The 19,232-nt window shown below is 45.7% G+C and overlaps 1 protein-coding gene across 1 annotated transcript; it reads left to right on the forward strand.

Annotated features, from left to right (window-relative positions):
* The first annotated feature begins 1,890 nt into the window (after window positions 1-1,890).
* On the forward strand, window positions 1,891-16,624 carry LOC140723757 (E3 ubiquitin-protein ligase TRIM39-like). Its single transcript, XM_073038298.1, has 4 exons — window positions 1,891-1,968; window positions 3,404-3,426; window positions 3,514-3,632; window positions 15,034-16,624. Exons 1-4 carry the CDS (start codon window positions 1,936-1,938, stop codon window positions 15,585-15,587), a joined length of 729 nt encoding a protein of 242 aa, XP_072894399.1. The 5' UTR covers window positions 1,891-1,935; the 3' UTR covers window positions 15,588-16,624.
* Window positions 16,625-19,232: the final 2,608 nt, after the last annotated feature.

Below are 19,232 nucleotides of genomic sequence, written 5' to 3' on the forward strand. Positions count from 1 at the left end.
CCTCAGACAGCAACATAATGTTCACTCTCTGAGACTGCAGCGCGTGTAGTGGACAATCGCGGTACTGCAGGGGATCAGCAGCTCCCCGAAAGTGAAAGCATTCTGAATCAGGAAGTGCTGGGAGTTAACATGGCTTCGAAAGGACAGGCCGATAGTTTTTGCGAGGAGGTGATCTGTCCCGTCTGCCTGTATTTCTTCATTGATCCGGTTATACTGGAGTGTGGACACAACTTCTGTCGCTCTTGTATCACACGGTGTTGGGAAAGGGAGCAGAGAAACTCCTGCCCGGAATGTAGAGAGGTGTTTGCTGACCGCACCCTCAGGGTGAATCGGGCCTTAGCAAATCTGACACAAAAAGTTCGGAATCTATGCCTGAACCCGAAAAGGAAGGAAAGTAAACTTCACTGCGAGGAACATGAGGAAGAACTGAAGCTGTTTTGTGAAACGGACAAGACACTGATCTGTCTGGTCTGTGCAGTGGCGGAGGAACACAGAGAGCACCGCTTCAAGCCGATTAAAGAAGCTGTTAAAATCTACGAGGTAAAACTAACCCGAATTTGATCTTCACTCTATCCTCCATTCTTCTGCCTGGGACCACAGGAGCCTTCACATCGAACACATCATTCCCCGCAACTTCCGCCATCTCCAACGGGATTCTAAAACCAAACACATCTCTCCCTCCGACAGCCCTGACCCACCCCTCCCCACAACTCTCCAGGCTCTGTAAGAATCGTCCATTAGGTACTATAACTCCATTATCCACTCGCTCCTCCCCACTGATCTCCCTCCTGACACTGACAACTGCAAGCGGGACAAGTGCTACACCTGACTCCTAACCTCCTCCCTCGTCACCACTCAGGGTCGCAAACAGCCCAGTTCCTCCCGTTTCTTCCATGGTCGATTGTCCTCTCGAATTAGATTCCTTCTTCTCCAGCCCTTTACCTCTTCCACCTGTCCCCTCTCAGCTTCTCACTTCATCATCCTCCCCTACGTTCCCCCTCACGTTGTCTCACCCGTCACCTGTCAGCTGGTTCTCGTCCCCAACCTTTTAATTCTGGCTTCTGTCCCATTCCTTCCCAGTCCTAATGAAGGGTCTCATCCCGAAACACCGACTGTTTATTTCCCCTGAATAAATGCTGCCTGACTCACTGAGTCCTCCGGTATTTTGTGTGATAATCGGGTTTGATCACCTGTTTCTTTTGATGCATCTTTGTTTCGATTTCCTTGACTCTCTGACTTCCAGGATCAGCTAAAATCTTCCTTAGACTCGCTCACAAAAAAGAAATCAGTCTTCCAGAAAAAGGAGCAGCAACAGAAAGAGAAGATTTCCGGAGTTCTGGTGAGGCTTCCTGAGCGGAATTTCTGATATTACTGTCGAGTTTTGCTCCATTTAATGCAGAATAGCAGAGCATCGCAGCTCCAGCGACCTGGGCTCAATCCTGACCTCGGCTGCTGTCTGTGTGGAGTTTGCATGCTCTCCCTGTGACCATGGCAGTTTCAGACACATTCCAAGGACATGCCGGATGAATGGCTAATTACCGTTAACCCTGTAAAGGTGGGGAGGGTGTGCGTGAATCAGATGGGAGTTTATGGGTCAATAAGTGAGGTTTCAGGAAAACGTGAGGGAATGGTGTTGACGGGAATGCTCTCAGAAGTAGAATGGACTCCAATAGACCGAACTGAACGACAAAAGGAAACAGGGCAGAGCAATGCAGTATATTAATCTTCACCTTTCATTCAACAGGAACAGTCACACAGCCTTCAGTCCCACATCACATCCCACTGCGCCAGATTATCACTGAGAAAGAGCAGAGCTTACTCAGGGATCTCAGGGAAGAAGAGAAGAGGATTCTCAACCCAATGGAGAAAAATATTCTAGCTCTTCAAGAGAATATAAGGAGTATTCAGGAGGAAATCACTAAGTTAAAGGAACAGATGGATCAAAAAGATAGTGTGATATTTCTCAAGGTGAGGGATTATATTTCAATTTGTTTCTGTCAAAGGGCACTACATGAACAGTGGTATATTTGAAATAAACACAGCACAGAGGCCAATTCTAACAAATCAATTGCCGCTGCTGGCGACCTCACACAAGCTGTTATACCTGCATGATGCGCCCTCCCATCACCCAATGGTGACATTTCAAAATGTCCAAGATACGCTTTTGATCATTCATTAGCAAAATACAATCTTGAATCAATGAAACTTCAGGGTAATTCATTGTAAAGTAAGCTGCAACACAGCGGTCAACAACAGAACGAGATCCGCCCGTCCCCAGATCAAAACTGTGCAGAACAAAGTATGAATACGTAACTTATTCCCTTCGCTTTTACCACGTCCCCACTCACCAGACTGGTTATCATAATAAACACATAACACAGAATACAATGCAGACAGAAAACAGATGCATTGCTCCTACACACAGCATTTACAAATGGCAGTAAACAGTTTCTCACCAGACAATTGATGCATCTATTCAGGGTTGCTGTTTTCCCAAAACTGGACTTGCACAACTTCTGTACATCCCAGGACAGAATGCAAATTTCTCTGAAATTATTTACTCTGATCATAACACACAGCTGCTGACTGTGTCCTTAATTCTACATTAAATATCATCTAAAACTCTCATTAACTCCCATTTCCAGTCACAGGCTGTGAGTGTGTCTGGTGCGGTGGGTGTGAGGCTCTCTTTGTCAATCAGTGAGAACAAAGAATTTGACCCACACATCAGACTTATCTTCTGTATCCGGTTTCCATCAGATTAGGGAAACTATTACTGTCTCTTTACTTTTACAGATAACATTCAAATGAACGTTCAATCGTTCAAAACATAACCAGGCCATTCGGCCCATTTTCTCCTCTCAATTTCCCCTCTGCACGATCCTCCTGCCACCTACTCATCACAACCAGCAACAGTGCCCCGAAATCTCTGGTCCCTCACGTGTTTATCCAGCCTCCCCATTACAGTCAGTCTCTGCTGTTCCATTTCAGGCACTCCTGTGGCAGCAAGTTCCACATCCTCTTCACTAAATTTCTTGTGGAATTTGTTAAAATCCATCTGGAATTACATCTCCCCACGAGTCTCCCCATAAATAGAGGTACTTCCTCCACCCGCACACAATCACATACATCACTGATATTAAATTCCTCCATCCAATCACACTGACGTCATATCCAGATGATAATGCACAGCCTGTCCTGTCTTCCCTGTAAGTTTCATCCTCTCAGTAATGGTCTGACATTCAGAAACTTTCCCTGTCATTTACCCCGTGGTTCTGTATTGTCCGTGTGTGCGTGTGACTGCGGGAGTGGGAATTTTCAACACCTGGTAATGATTTGGATGAAATTCAGGATGTGGATAGTAAGTCTAAGTCTAATCGGATTTGTGTTTTATTTATTTCAGGAGGAAGCTCGTCGGAACAGAAGGTAGGACAGGCTCTTTACTGAAACCCTGAATGGATTTGTAAAATAGTTCAGAATATCAATTTATAACCAGCAGTTTAATATTTACAGAATCAGTGACGATGTCCTGGAATTGTCAATGACAGATGAAACCCTACCGGTTGAAAAATTTGATCACCCCTATTTGTTGAACACAGTGCTGAGAGAAACGCTTGATGCTATTAATCGAGGTAAAACTTACAAAGATTCATTTCCCCTTGTTTATGAAGCTCAATTTAGTTCCAATTTGAAGCAAAGAGTGTCTGTAATACTGGGCTGAAGGGGAACTGAAGCTTATTCCACATCAACCGCACCGACTGGGAAGCATCACTGTCACATGGTTAGCTGGAGAGGTCAGACCCCTGGACACACCAGCACAGAGTCACAATACAACCAATGCACGGGACTGGCAGATGAACCACTGTGTGTCAATCCCAGGCAAATGCACTAACACACCAGGATATGAGTTTGGATCTACCAGATGAACTGGGAATTTAATACTGATGATAATATTGTAGGGAATAAAAGCAGGTATCAGTGTGGAGACAGAGATTGTCAGGAAAATACACAAGTCCTTCATGTGCCCTGTGAGTGCAGACTCTGACTGACACAGGTCTTCCCCCTTCCGGATCAGCATCTCTCACTGTTGTTAGAGGCAGAAGAGGGGAGTGGTCGTGATCGGGGACTGAATCATCAGGGGAACAGACATGAGAATCTATTGATGTGAACGGGACACCCGAATGGTATGTTGCCTCCTGGGTGCCAGGGTCAGGGATTCCTCGAATCGTGTCCGCAGCATTTTAGAGAGGGAGGGAAAAGAGCCAGATATCTTGGTAAATTTGTGACAATGACATTGGAAGTAAAAGCAAAGAGGTCCTGAAAATAGAATTTGGAGAGCTTGGTAGAAAGCTGAGAAGCAGCACCCCCAGGGTTGTAATTTCTGGATTGCTGCCTGTGCCACGTGCTGGTGAGGGTAGAAACAGGATAATTTGACAGATAAACATGGCTGAGAAGATGGTGCTGGGGACAGGGATTCAGGTTCTTGGATCATTGGGATCTCATCTGGTGGAGGAACGACCTGCTCAAAAGGGATGGGTCGCACCTCGACCCGAGGGAGAACAATATTCTCACAGAGAGATTTGATAGAGCTGTTGGGGAGGGTCTGAACTAATTTGGTGGGGTGAGGGGTTGGAAGTGGAGTGAAGCGATAGAACTGATGGTAAAATGCAAAGATAGCGTGCAGTCAGACTGTCAGATAGGGCGGACAGATGAGAGGAGAAAATGGCAGCCAGCAGGGTGAGTATCAGTGCATTAGGGATGCAGAATTAAAAAGGGTAGCAGATACAGTACACAAAGTGTTATATCTCAATGCATGGAGTATGAGAAATAAGGTGGATGATCTTGTTGCACTATTACCGATTGTCAGGTATGATGTTGTGGCCATCACGGAAACGTGGCTGAAGGATGGTTGTAGTTGGGATCTGAATGTTCACGGTTACACAATGTATCGGAGGAAGGAAGGAAGGCTGATGGGATGGTGTGGCTCTGCTGGTAAATCAGCAGCAAGATGTGACATAGGATTAGAAGATGTTGAATCCTTGTGGGTTGAGGTAAGGAACTGCAAAAGTAAAAATGACACAGACAACAGTCATATACAGGCCTCCCAACATTGAACAGTGGATCTGAGGCCCACAGATTACAACTGGAAATAGAAAACGCTGATGAAAAGGACAATGTTATGATAATCATGGGAGATTTCAACATGCAGGTCAATTGGGAAAATCAGGTTGGTAAAGGATCTCAAGAGAGTGAGTTTGTTGAATGCAATGTGATGGCTTTCTAGAGCAGTTTTGTCGTTGAGACTACTCGGGGAACAGCTCTACTGGATTGGGTGTTATGTATTGAACCAGAGGTGAGTAGTTAAATGAAACCTTAGGAAGCAGTGCTTACAACATGCTGAGTTCAACTTGAAATTTGATAAGGAGAAAGTAAAGTCTGACGTTGTAGTATTTCAGAGTAAAAGAAATTACAGCAGTCTGAGAGAAGAGTTGGCCAAAGCAAATTGGAAGGAGATGCTGGCAGGGATGAGAGCAGAGGAGAAATGGTGTCAGTTTCTGGGAAAATGAGGAAGGTGAGGATAGATTTATTCCAAAAATAAATAAATACTCAAATGGCAAAGTAGTAAAACCGTGGCTGACAAGGGAAGACAAGTTAATGTAAAGGCAAAAGAGAGGGCATACAACTAAGCAAAAATTAGTAGGAAGACAGAGGATTGGAAAGCTATTAAATATCTACAGAGAGGAACTAAAAGGATGATTGGGAGGGGAAAAATAAACAAGAAATTGATTTGAATTGAATTGACTTTATTACTTACATCCTTCATATACATGAGGAGTAAAAATCTTTATGTTATGTCTCCACCTAAATGTGCAATGCACAATTTATAGTAGTTTATAATGAATAATATGTACAACAGGCTGGTTCATATAACATAGAAATATTGTTGTTTCCACATGAGTTAATCAGTCTGCTGGCCTGGTTGAAGAAGCTGTTCCGGAGCCTGTTGCTCCTGGCTTTTATGCTGCGGTACCGTATCCCGGATGGTAGCAACTGGGACAGGTTGTGTTTGGGGTGACTCTGGTCTCCAATGATCCTTCAGGCCCTTTTTACACACCTGTCTTTGTAAAACAAGTTAGCAAACAATATCAAATTGTTTTTCAAGTATTGTAAAAAAAAAAACAGAGATGAGAGTGGGTATAGGACCGCTAGAAAATGAGGCCGGATATATAATAATGCGGGATAAAGAGATGGCAGATAAACCAAATATTTTGCACCAGTCTTCACTGTGGAAGACACTAGCACTGTGCCCGGTGTTGAAGAGTGCGAGGGAAGAGAAGTGAGTGCAGTTACTGATACAAGGGAGAAGGTGCTCAAAAAGCTGAAAGCCCTAAAGGTACATAAGTCACGTGGACCAGATGAACTGCACCCTAGTGTTCTGAAAGAGGTTTGATCTTTCAAAAATCATTGGACCCTGGCAGAGGACTGGAAAATGGCAAATGTCACTTAACTCTTTAAGTAAGGAGGAAGACAGCAGAAAGGAAATTATAGATAGTTAGCCTCACCTCTGTGGTTGGGAAGAAATTGGAGACAATTGTTAAGTATGAGGTTATGGAATACTTGGTGACCCTGGACAAGATAGGACAAGTCAGCCTGGCTTCGTTAAGGGAATATCCTGCCTGACAAACCTGTTGGGATTCTTTGAGGAGATTACAAGCAGGATAGATAAAGGGGATGCAGTGGATGTTGTATATTTGGAATTTAAGAGGCCTTTGACAAGGTGCCACACATGAAGGTGGTAACCAGGTTAAGAGGCCATGGTATTACAGAAAAGTTACAGGTATGGTTAGAACATTGGCTGATTGGTGGGAAACAGCGGATGAGAGTAAAGGGATCCTTTTCTGGTTGGCTGCCAGTGACTTGAGTTCCGCAGCGGTCAGTGTTAGGACACCATCATTTTATGCTGTATATCAAGATTCAGCTGATGGAATAGACAATAAGATACAGGAGCAGAAGTAGGCCATTCGGCCCATCGAGTCTGCTCCACCATTCAGTCATAGGCAGATCCAATTCTTCCAGTCATCCCCACTCCCCTGCTTTCACCCTATACCCTTTGATGCCCTGGCTAATCAAGAACCTATCTATCTCTGCCTTATATATGACTTTGCCTTAACAGCCACTTGTGGCAACAAATTCCACAGATTTTCCACACACTGACTAAAGTAATTTCTCCACATCTCAGTTCTAAAAGGACGTCCTTTAATCCTGAATTCATACCCTCTTGTCCTAGAGTAGATGGCATTTTTCCAAGTTTTCATATGATACAGAATTGGTGGAGGGGCCGGTAGTGTTGAGGAAACAGTTAGGCTGCACAAGGACTTGAATGAGGAGAATGGGAAAGAAAGTGACAAATGATATACAATGTTGGACAATGCATGGCCATGCACTGTGGTCGTAGAAATAATGTGCAGATTTTTTTTCAGATGGGGAGAAAACCCAAAAAGCTGAGTTGAAAATGGACTTAGCAGTCATTCTGCAGAACACCCTAAAGGTGAACTTGCAGGTAGAGTCAGTGGTGAGGAAGGCAAATCCAATGTTAGCATTCATTTCAAGGGGTTTAGAAAAGTATTCAATTCAAGAGCAAGGATGTGATGCTGAGGCTTGTGAAGCCCCACCTTGTGTATTGAACTTGGGCTCCTCGTCTAAGAAAAGGTGTGCTGGCATTGCAGAAGGTTCATTTCATAAGGATGATTCCAGGAATGAAAGGGTTATCATACGAAGAACGTTTGATAGCTCTGTGTCTGTACTCGCTGGTATTTAGAAAGATGAGGGGGGATCTCATTGAAACCTTTCAAATGTTGAAAGTCCTAGACAGAGTAGATTTGGAAAGGATGTTTCCCCTGGTGGTGGAGTTTAGGACAAGAGGGCACAGCCTCAAGATAGAGGGGCATCTATTTAAAACAGATGCGAAGAAATTTGACACACACACACACACACACGCACACGCACACGCACACGCACACGCACACGCACACACACACACACACACATACACACACACACACACACACGAGATACACTATCAGAGTGTGACACACGTCCACAGAAATAGGCACAAATTCCCATTTAGGATTGAAATCTGCCGTCCTTACCCAGTCTATGTGTTCTGTGTCACTGAGCTGCCCTCTGACGTGACGTCACATCAACACTTCACAGACAGACTCCGGGGTGAGATTCCTCAGGAGGATGATCTGGGAGGGTTTGATGGATGTTGAACCCACGGCCCACTTCATCAATCTGCAAGACTAAGATGTCTTCTTGAGCATGGCCCATTTGTGTGTGTTTGCTCCCCCCCCCCATCCCTCTAACCATTTCCCATCTGTGTACCGGCCCAAATTTATTTTAAAATGTTTTATTTTTACCTTTTTCTACAGTGTTTGAGGGCAAATTCCATTTACCAACCTCCCTTTGTATGAGAATGTTACCCGATAGACCACTCAGAAAAATTTCCCGTCTCACTTTCAATCTGAGGCCTCTGGTTCTGTACTCACATTTCTTGGAAAAAGAAACATTATTTAAGCTCCTTATGAATTATTTCCCTCGATAAGGGGTCATACCTGAACATCCTACACTACAGCTGAATAGCCCAAGCTTATCCACTCTCTGCTTTTAACCCAAGCCCCCAGTCCTGGTAACATCCTCCTGAAGCCTCCTGTCCAGCGTAATGACATCCTCCCCATATTCGGGAACCGGAAATGCAGACAATGCCCCAAGTGTGGTCTATCATCGACATCAAAGGCCTTGCTGAATTTCATGTGGACAGTGTGGAATAGGTTGATGAATACAGGACTGAAAGTATTTTTTTAGATTGGGACAAGAAAGGCGGCGTGGGAGCTAAATTCTGAAGGAAGGCAGTTTTTTAAAAAACTTTGCGTACAAGAACGGCGAGACTGCGCAGGACAGCGCGGAGAGTTTAAAAAGATGACCACCCTATACAGCGGGCAGCGGAGTGGGTGGCAGCAGAGTGTAGGGCTTTGGCTCAACGGGCTTAGGCGGAAACGGGAAGAGGCGAGAGCGAGGCACCGACTCTTTTTCTCCCCTTAGCAAATTGGGCCAGACGGACGGGGGAACGGCAGGGCACATTAGCTAACGGTTTAAAAAGTTCGTGTGTTTGGTGAAGTAAGTGGGTGAGTAGACCTATCTTTCTTTGTTTCATTCCTGTAGAATTAGGTAGGATGTCTGCAGGGTTAGTGCTTTGTTCAGGGTGTCAGATGTGGGAATCCTGGGAGACCTCCAGCCTCCCTGATAGCCACATCTGCACCAGGTGAACCGAGATTCAGCTCCTCGGAGACCGTGTTAGGGATCTGGAGCTGCAGCTTGATGACCTACTGCTTATTAGAGAAAATGAAGAGGTGATAGACAGGAGCTACAGGGAGGTAGTCATCCCTAGGCTACAGGGGTCAGAAAACTGGGTGACTGTCAGGAGAGGGAAGAGAAATGCCCGGATAGTGGAGAGCTCCCCTGTGGCTGCCCCCCTCAGCAAAAAGTATATCGTTTCGGCTGCTGTTGAGGGGGATGACCTGACAGGGGACGGCCACGGTGACCGGGTCTCTGGCACTGAGCCTGGCGCTGTTGTGCAGGAGGGAAGGAGGGAGAAGAGGAATGCGGTAGTCATAGGGGATTCCATAGTCAGGGGAACAGACAGGAGATTCTGTGAGCCTGGTAGAGATACCCGCATGGTGTGCTGCCTCCCAGGTACCAGGGTACGGGATGTCTCGGATCGGGTCCAGAATATTCTGAAGGGAGAGGGCGAGCTGCCAGCTTTCTTGGTACATGTTGGTACCAATGACATAGAGAGGAAAAGGGAGGACGTCCTGAAGAGAGATTTCCGGGAATTGGGAATGAAGCTGAGAAGCAGGACCTCCAGGGTAGTAATCTCAGGATTGCTACCTGTGCCACGTGCTAGCGAGGGCAAGAATAGTAGGATCAGGCTGATGAATGCGTGGCTGAGAGACTGGTGCAGGGGGCAGGGTTTCAGATTCTTGGATCATTGGGATCTCTTCAGGGGGAAGTATTACCTGTTCAAAAAGGACGGGTTACACCTGAACCACAGCGGGAATGTTTAATAGAGCTGTTAGGGAGGGTTTAAACTAATTTGGCAGGGGGCTGGTAAACCGGAATGAGAGAGTGGAGCAGGGGGAAAACAGAAATAAATCTAAGATAGTGAGCAGTAAAGATGTCAGGAAGGACAGGCAGGTGATGGGGCAAATTTGCAGCCAATGGGATGAGTTGCAGTGCAATCAAAACAAAAAGTACAAAATACTGGACTTAAAGTGTTATACTTAAATACACACAGCATAAGGAATAAGGTGGATGATCTTGTCGTAGAGCTACAGATTGTCAGGTATAATTTTGTGGCCATCACTGAGACGTGGCTAAAGGATGCATGTCTCTGAGAGCAGAACGTCCAAGGATACACGGTGTATCGGAAGGATAGGCAGGTAGGCAGAGGGGGTGGCGTGGCTTTATTGGTAAGAAATTATATTAAATCATTAGAAAGAGATGACATAGGATCGGAAGGTGCTGAATGTGTAGAATGTCTACGAGATGGCTTTTCAGAACAGCTTGTTGTTGAGCCCACTAGGGGATCAGAGGTACTGGATTGGATATTGTGTAATGACCCAGAGGTGATTAGAGAGATTGAGGTGAAGGAACCATTAGGAGGCAGTGATCGTAACATGATTGAGTTCACTGTGAAATTTGAGAAATAAAGTCGAAATCCGATGTGTCGGTATTGCAGTGGAGTAAAGGAAATTACAGTGGCACGAGAGAGGAACTGGCCAAATTTGACTGGAAAGGGACACTAGCGGGAGGACGACAGAGCAGCAGTGGCTGGAGTTTATGCGAGAAGTGAGGAAGGTGCAAGACAGATATATTCCAAAAAAGACAAAATTTTCAAATGGAAAAACGATGCGACCTTGGCTAACAAGAGAAGTGAAAGCCAAAGTAAAAGCAAAGGAGAGGGCATTCAAGGAAACAAAAATTAGTGGGAAGACAGAGGATTGGGAAGTTTTTAAAGCTTACAAAAGGAAACTAAGAAGGCCATTAAGAGGGAAAAGATGAACTATGAAAGGAAGCTAGCAAGTAATATCAAAGAAGTTACTAAAAGCTTTTTCAAGTACATTAGGAGTAAAACATGGGTGAGGTTGGATATAGGACAGATAGAAAATGATGCTGGAGAAATTGTAATGGGAGATAAGGAGATGGCTGAGGAACTGAATGAGTATTTGCATCTGTCCTCACCGAGGAAGATATCAGCAGTACACCGGACACTCAAGGGTGTCAGGGAAGAGAAGTGTGCGCAGTCACAATTACGACAGAGAAAGTACTCAGGAAGCTAAATAGTCTAAGGGTAGATAAATCTCCAGGACCAGATGGAATGCACCCTTGTGTTTTGAAGGAAGTAGCTGTGGAGACTGTGGAGGCATTAGCAATGATCTTTCAAAAGTCAATAGATTCTGGCATGGTTCCGGAGGAGTGGAAGATTGTAAATGCCACTCTGGTATTTAAGAAAGGGGCAAGGAAGCATAAAGTAAATTATAGACCTGTTAGCTTGACATCGGTGGTTGGGAAGTTGTTGGAGTCAATTGTCAAGGATGAGGTTATGGAGTACCTGGAGCCATATGACGATAGGCCAAACTCAGCATGGTTTCCTTAAAGGAAAGTCCTGCCTGACAAACCCATTGAAAGTTTTTGAGGAGATTACAAGTAGGCTAGACAAGGGTGATGCAGTGGATGTTGTGTATTTGGATTTTCAGAAGGCCTTTGACAAGGTGCCGCACATGAGGCCGCTAAACAAGATAAGAGCCCATGGAATTACGGGAAAGTTACATATGTGGATAGAGGGTTGGCTGATTGGCAGGAAACAGAGAGTGGGAATAAAGGATCCTATTCTGTTTGGCAGCCAGTTACCAGTGGTGCTCCACAGGGGTCCGTGTTGGGGCCGCTTCTTTTTACGTTGTATATCAACGATTTGGATTATGGAATAGATGGCTCTGTGGCTAAGTTTGCTGATGATACAAAGATAAGTGGAGGGGACGGTAGTGCTGAGGAAACAGAGAGTTTGCAGAGAGACTTGGATAGATTAGGAGAATGGTCAAAGAAGTGGCAAATGAAATACAATGTTGAAAAGTGTATGGTCATGCACGTTGGTAGAAGAAATAAACGGGCAGACTATTATTAAATGGTGAGAGAATTCAAAGTTCTGAGATGCAATGGGACTTGGGAGTGCTCGTGCAGGATACCCTTAAGGTTAACCACCAGGTTGAGTCGGTGGTGAAGAAGGCGAATGCAATGTTGGCATTCATTTCTAGAGGAATAGAGTATAGGAGCAGGGATGTGACGTTGAGGCTCTATAAGGCAATGGTAAGACATGACTTGGAATACTGTGTGCAGTTTTGGGCTCCTTATTTAAGAAAGGATGTTCTGACATTGGAGAGGGTTCAGAGCAAATTCACTAGAATGATTGCGGGAATGAGAGGGTTAACATATGAGGAACATTTGACCGCTCTTGGATTGTACTCCTTGGAGTTTAGAAGAATGAGGGGGGACCTCAGAGAAACATTTCGAATGTTAAAAGGTATGGACAGAGTGGATGTGGCAAAGTTGTTTCCCATGATGGTGGAGTCTAGTACGAGAGAGCATGACTTAAGGATTGAAGGGCGCCCATTCAGAACGGAGATGAAAAGAATTTTTTTTAGCCAGAGGGTGGTGAATTTGTGAATTTCTTGCGGCAGTGGAAGCCAAGTCACTGGGTGTATTTAAGACAGAGATTGATAGGTATCTGAGTAGCCAGGGCATCAAAGGTCATGGTGAGAAGGTTGGGGAGTGGGAATAAATGGGAGAATGGATCAGCTCATGATTAAATGGCGGAGCAGATTCGAAGGGCCGAATGGCCGGCTTCTGCTGCTTTCACTTATGGTCTTATTTGAATGCACCAGTATACGTAATAAGGATCTTGTAGCACAGGTAAAGTTTGGCAGGTACAAACTTAGGCAGGTACGACTTTGGTCAAAGGAATAAAGGCATAGACAATTCTGTAAACAGGGCGAAATTCAAAAATCAGAGGTGCAAAGGGACATGGGTGTCCTTGTGCAGGATTCCCTGAAGGTTAACTTGCAGTTTGTGTCAGTGGTAGGATTGGCAAACTCAATGTTTGCTTTCATTCCGAGAGGATTAGAATACAAGAGCAAGGATGTAGTGCTGAGGTTTTATAAGGCATTGGTCAGACCACACTTGGAGTATTGTGAGCAGTTTTGGGTCCCTTCTATCGGAAAACATGTACTGGCATTGGAGGGGGTCCAGAAGATTCACAAGAATAATTCTGGGAATGAAAGAGTTAACATATGAGGAGTGTTTGTTGGAGTTAACATATGAGGAGTCCTGTACTCACTGGAGTTTAGAAGAATGGCTGATTTATTATCCCCCTCAACCCTATTCTCCCGCCTCCTACCTATAACTTTTGAGACTCTGACTAATCAAGAAGTTTACTTATTAACTTCTGCTTTAAAAATCAAACAGGAGAAAATCTGCAGATGCTGGTAATCCAAGCTACACAGGTCCTGATGAGGGGTCTCGCCAGATCTCTCTGACACCTGTCTGGAGAGAGTTGATGTGGGGAGGATGTGGGTGGGTCGAGAACGGTAAGCACAGCCTCCGACTATAGGGATGTCCATTTAGGACAGACATGAGGAGGAATTCCTTTATCCACAGTATAGTGAATCTGCCACAGGCAGCTGTGGAGGCCAAATAATTGAGTATATTTAAAGCAGAGTAACACACACAAATTGTTGGGGGAACAGCAGGCCGGGAAGTTTCTATGGGAAAGAGTAAACAGTCGACTGTTCAGACTGAAACACTTCATCAGGACCTGTGTTGCTTAAGGGTTACTGCAAATTCATCCCCTGTCCTAATGAAGGGCTGCGGGGGATGGGGTTGTGGGAAAGGGGACAAAGTCATCCTCATCTGCCATCTTTGCCCCCTCTAGCTTCTCATTACGTCTACACACACAGTTCACCCACAGGCTTTCCACCCCTCCCCCTCCTGGTTCAATCTGCCATTCATCCCTCCCCTGCTGGTTCCCATTATCACCTCCTTTACTGTCTCAAACCATCACACTGCCCCACTTCACACTCACAAATGAATGTGAACATTGTATGACGGGCCTGTTCCTGTATTGTGCTGCTCTATGTTCTCTGTTCCCGAGTCCCCCCCCCCCCCCGATCCCTGGGGCCCCGCTGCCCGAGTCTCTCCCCCGATTCCCGGGGCCGCGGTGCCCGAGTCTCCCCACCCGATCCCCGGGGCCGCGCTGCCCGAGTCTCCCCCCCGATCCCCGGGGCCGCGCTGCCCGAGTCTCCCCACTCGATCCCCGGGTCCCCGCTGCCCGAGTCTCCCCACCCGATCCCCGTGTCCCCGCTGCCCGAGTCTCCCCCCGATCCCGGGGCCGCGCTGTCCGAGTCTTCCCCCGATCCCCGGGACCGCGCTGCCTGAGACTCCCCCCCCACACCCCGATCCCCGGAGCCCCGCTGACCGAATCTCCCCACGATCCCGGGGCCGCGCTGTCCGAGTCTCCCCCCTTTCCCCGGGTCCGCGCTGCCCGAGTCTCCCCCCGATCCCCGGGGACTCTCTAATTCTCTGCTTCTCTCCCCGATCCCCGGGGCCGCGCTGTCCGAGTCTTCCCCCGATCCCCGGGACCGCGCTGCCTGAGACTCCCCCCCCACACCCCGATCCCCGGAGCCCCGCTGACCGAATCTCCCCACGATCCCGGGGCCGCGCTGTCCGAGTCTCCCCCCTTTCCCCGGGTCCGCGCTGCCCGAGTCTCCCCCCGATCCCCGGGGACTCTCTAATTCTCTGCTTCTCTCCCCGATCCCCGGGGCCGCGCTGCCCGAGTCTCCCCCCGATTCCCGGGGACTCTCTAATTCTCTGCTTCTCTCCCCGATCCCCGGGGACTCTCTAATTCTCTGCTTCATCCCGCAGTCTCTGTCACCCTGGATGTGGAAACGGCGCATCCGGAGCTCGAGGTGTCTGAGGATCGGAAGAGTGTGAGACGGACCCGGACCGGGAGGAATCTCCCTGACAGCGGGAAGAGATTCACAGACTGGGAATGTGTGCTGGGATCGGAGGGATTCACTTCGGGGAGACATTACTGGGAGGTGGAGGTGACGGGGAAACGGGGCTGGTGTCTGGGAGTCGCCGCAGAGTCTGTGGAGAGGAAGGGACCGGTCGGTCTGAGTCCGGAGACCGGATTCTGGATCATCAGGCGGGTTGATGACGTGTTACATCGGGATTATGACGTTTTCGGTGATCTCCCCTTCCCCGGGGCCCGTCTCGCTGCCGGTCCCATCCCCGGGAGGGTGGGAGTTTATCTCAGTTACGAGTCCGGGACAGTTTCATTTTACAACGCGGAGACAAAGATCCATCTCCACACCTTCACTGGGAATAAATTCACGGGGAAACTTTATCCTTTCTTCGCGACCTGGGATGTAAACCAGTGGCTGAGAATCTGCTCCGGTTCCGCTCCGGGTCTGTAAACGGGTCGGGTCCCGGGGACCGGCGTCAGGAGTAAAGTCCCTTGTTACGTACCCGTGACACGTGATAGTGGTACCCTTGTCACGTGACTGGGGTTGAAGTTATACTGGACTTGAGGTAATGGTCTTGTGATGGTGGAGTGACGTCATTTTCCCGCGAGTAGAGGTCATGTGACAGGTTTTTTTTACAGGTTATAAAAGGAAGACCCACCCAGTGGGGAGGGGCAGTTCGTGGCTGGATTTGCCAAGTTGACTTCATGCCACTGCGTGATTTAATGTGATGACGCAGTTTAGTTGAAAAATGAAGTTTTATCTATTGCCTGAAGTTTAAAATGTCATAGCCAGCAGTTTCTTTACTGTGGAGAGTGAAGATGAAAGTTCGGAAGTTAAAGATCGAGGAGAATCGATTTTCGACGGTGGATTGGTTTCGACCTTGTGTGATCCTCATTCGGAAGGATTTCATTGACTGTTCTCGTGTTAATCTCTGCTGGGATAGCAGGAGATTGAGGACAGAGTGTGGAAGAGGAGGTCAGTGCTTTTAAACAGTTACGTTTCATAAAATTCTACGTGGGAAGAGTTCGACGCCGGGGATCGAAGGACAACGACGTGGAAGAGAATTTTAAATCGCCTTAAAAAGTCTCTTCTTTTAAATGGACTGTGAGGATTTTGAACTTTCGGCATACCGCTTTAAAGAACTGTTTTTTTCAACATCGCTTTAAGAACTGTCTTTGCTGCATCGCTTTAAGAACTGTGAAGCTGCCGCACAGCAGCTGTTTTCCGGTTACGCTAGTGTTTGTTTACTTTTGGGGGGTTTGTTTTCAGTGTTTAACAAACGTGTTATTTGTTATAAAAACCTTTGCCTAACTCACATATATTTATTGTTGCCTGAATACGTAACACCCTGTAAATATAAATGTGCGGAGAGAGCAGCTAAATACGTGGCTAAGGAGATGGTGCAGGAGGGAGGGCTTCATGTTTCTGGACAATTGGGCTTTGTTCCCGGGAAGGTGGGACCTGTTCTGACAGGACGGTTTGCTCCTGAACTGGAGTGGGACTAACATTCTTGCGGGTAGATTTGCCAGTGCTGCTCCGGGGGATTTAATCTAGATCTGTAGAGGGAGGGTAACCAGAATGTTAGAGCAGATAGTGAGGTGGAGGAGGATAAAGGTCATGCGAGGACTGCATGTATAGACAGAAATCAAAGGTTTATACATTAGGTTGTAAATTAATTTTCAGAACTTTAAAAATTGGAGAAAACAAAGATTTCCAAAAGAAAATAATGAACATGACCAGAACATATGTGAAAAAGTGGCTACTTCAGTTTTACACCTATCGTAATAATTATCTATGTTAGGAAATATTTTGAATAGTCTCTCCTTTGTTAAATAGTAACAGTGAACAATTTTTAACTGAATTAAACAGTGATTGGCACATATCAAAGAAGATTTATTTTTTTGCAGATTCATTTATTCTCATTTATTTTGTGATGGTCGATTGATGATTTTTGAAGAGTTAATTAGTAAATATTCTCTCATACACACTTTCTGCAATATCTTCAGGTTAGACATTTTTTACAAAAATAATTATCTAAATTCCCATATATGCAAGAATCTGATTTGTTGGATACTATTTTGAATATGAATCCTTTAGTAAGAGGTTCCATTGGTAGAATTTATAATTTATTTTTAATACATTAATACAAAAAGATAACCTCCCACCTAAGGTTTATACATGATAGAAATATTCGTTGTTTCAGACGTGATATAGGGGGAGGGATGAAAGGGGGAGGAGTGGCATTACTAGTCAGGGAAAATATCACAGCTGTGCGTAGACAGGACAGAACGGAGGGCTTGTCTACAGAGGCCATATGGGTGGAGCTGAGGAACGGGAAAGGTGTGATCACACTAATAGGGGTGTATTACAGACGGCCCAAAAGTCAGAGAGAATTGGAGGAGCAAATCTGTATAAAGATAGTAGACCGCTGTAAGAAACAGAAAGTTGTAATAGTAGGGGATTTTAACTTTCCACATATTGACTGGGACTCCCAAACTGTAATAGGGCTAGATGGCTTGGAGTTTGTGAAATGTTTTCAGGAAAGTTTTCTAAATCAATATATAGAGGTACCTACGAGAGAGGATGCAATACTTGATCTCCTATTAGGAAACCAGACAGGTCAGGTGACAGAAGTATGTGTAGGTGAACATTTTGGATCAAGTGACCATAATGTCATCAGTTTCAAGTTAATTATGGATAAGGATAGGTCTGGTCCTCGAGTTGAGGTTCTAAATAGCAGAAGGGCTAATTTTGTGGAAATGAAAAAAGATCTAGGAAGAGTGGATTGGGATAAGTTTTTTTTTCCTGACAAGGATGTGTTCAGGAAGTGGAAGGCCTCCAAATGTGAAATTTTGAGGGTGCAGAGTTTGCATTTTCCTGTCAGGATTTAAGACAAAGTTAACAGGCATAGGGAACCTTGGTTTTCAAGGGATATTGGCGATCTGGTTAAGAAAAAGAGAGAAGTGTATAGCAGGTAGAGGCAACAAAGAGCAAATGAGTTACTTAAAGAGTATAATAAACGTAAGAAAATACTAAAGAAGGAAATCAGGAAGAAAAAAACAGACATGAGGTGGCTTTGGCAGATAATGTGAAGGAAAACCCGAAGGGTTTCTACAAGTATATTAAGAGTAAAAGGATAGTAAGGGACAAAATTGGTCCCCTAGAAGATCAGAGTGGTCGTTTATGTGTGGAGCCTCACGAGATGGGGGAGATCTTAAACAGTTTTTTTGCATCAGTATTTACTCAGGAAACTGGCATAGTGTATATGGAAGGAAGGGAAACAAGCAGGAGTGTCATGGAACATTTGTAGATTAAAGAGGAGGAGGTGCTTTCTGCCTTACAGCGAATAAAGGTAGATAAATCCCCCAGGCCTGACTTGATATTTCCTCGGACCTTGAGAGAGACTAGAGTAGAAATTGCAGGGGTCCTGACAGAAATATTTAAAATGTCCTCAGCCACGGGTGCAGTGCCGGAGGATTGGAGGGTAGCTCATGTTATTCCGTTGTTTAAAAAAGGCTCCAATAGAAAACCAGGCAACTAAAGGCCAGTGAGCCTGACATCAGTAGTATGTAAGTTATTGGAAGATGTTCTGAGAGATCGGATTTACAAGTATTTGGACAGCCAAGGGCTGATTAAGGATAGTCAGTATGGCTTTGTGCCTGGTAGATCGTGTTTAATGAATCTCGAAGAGTTTTTCGAGGAGGTTACCAACTAAGTAGGTGAAGCTGTAGAAGTACAAACTAAGTAGAAGTAGCTGTGGATGTTGTCTACATGAACTGTAGTAAGGCCTTTGACAAGGTCCCACATGGTTCAGACATGAGGTATCCATGGAGAGGCTGGAGAGATTGAAAGAGTTCAGAGATTTACTAGGATGTTGCCAGGTCTTCAGGAGTTGAGTTACAGGGAAAGATTGAACAGGTTAGGACTTTATTCCTTGAAGCATAGAAGAATGAGGGCAGATTTGATAGAGGTTTACAAAATTATGTGAGGTATAGACAGTAAATGCGAGTAAGTTCTTTCCATTTAGATTAGGAAAGATAAATATGATAGGACATGGTTTTAGGGTGAAAGGGGAAAGCTTTAGGGGGAACATTA

This window comes from Hemitrygon akajei, unplaced genomic scaffold (genome assembly GCF_048418815.1).
Source record: "Hemitrygon akajei unplaced genomic scaffold, sHemAka1.3 Scf000133, whole genome shotgun sequence".
NCBI classification, from domain to species: Eukaryota; Metazoa; Chordata; class Chondrichthyes; order Myliobatiformes; family Dasyatidae; genus Hemitrygon; species Hemitrygon akajei.

What these genes read in the sequence shown, in the direction of transcription:
- LOC140723757 (XM_073038298.1), top strand. Translation starts at nt 1,936, where the DNA reads ATGGATCAAAAAGATAGTGTGATATTTCTCAAG. An exon ending in ATAGTGTGATATTTCTCAAG is followed by an intron (nt 1,969 to 3,403) that starts GTGAGGGATTAT and finishes TATTTATTTCAG; the next exon opens with GAGGAAGCTCGTCGGAACAG. An exon ending in GCTTGATGCTATTAATCGAG is followed by an intron (nt 3,633 to 15,033) that starts GTAAAACTTACA and finishes TTCATCCCGCAG; the next exon opens with TCTCTGTCACCCTGGATGTG.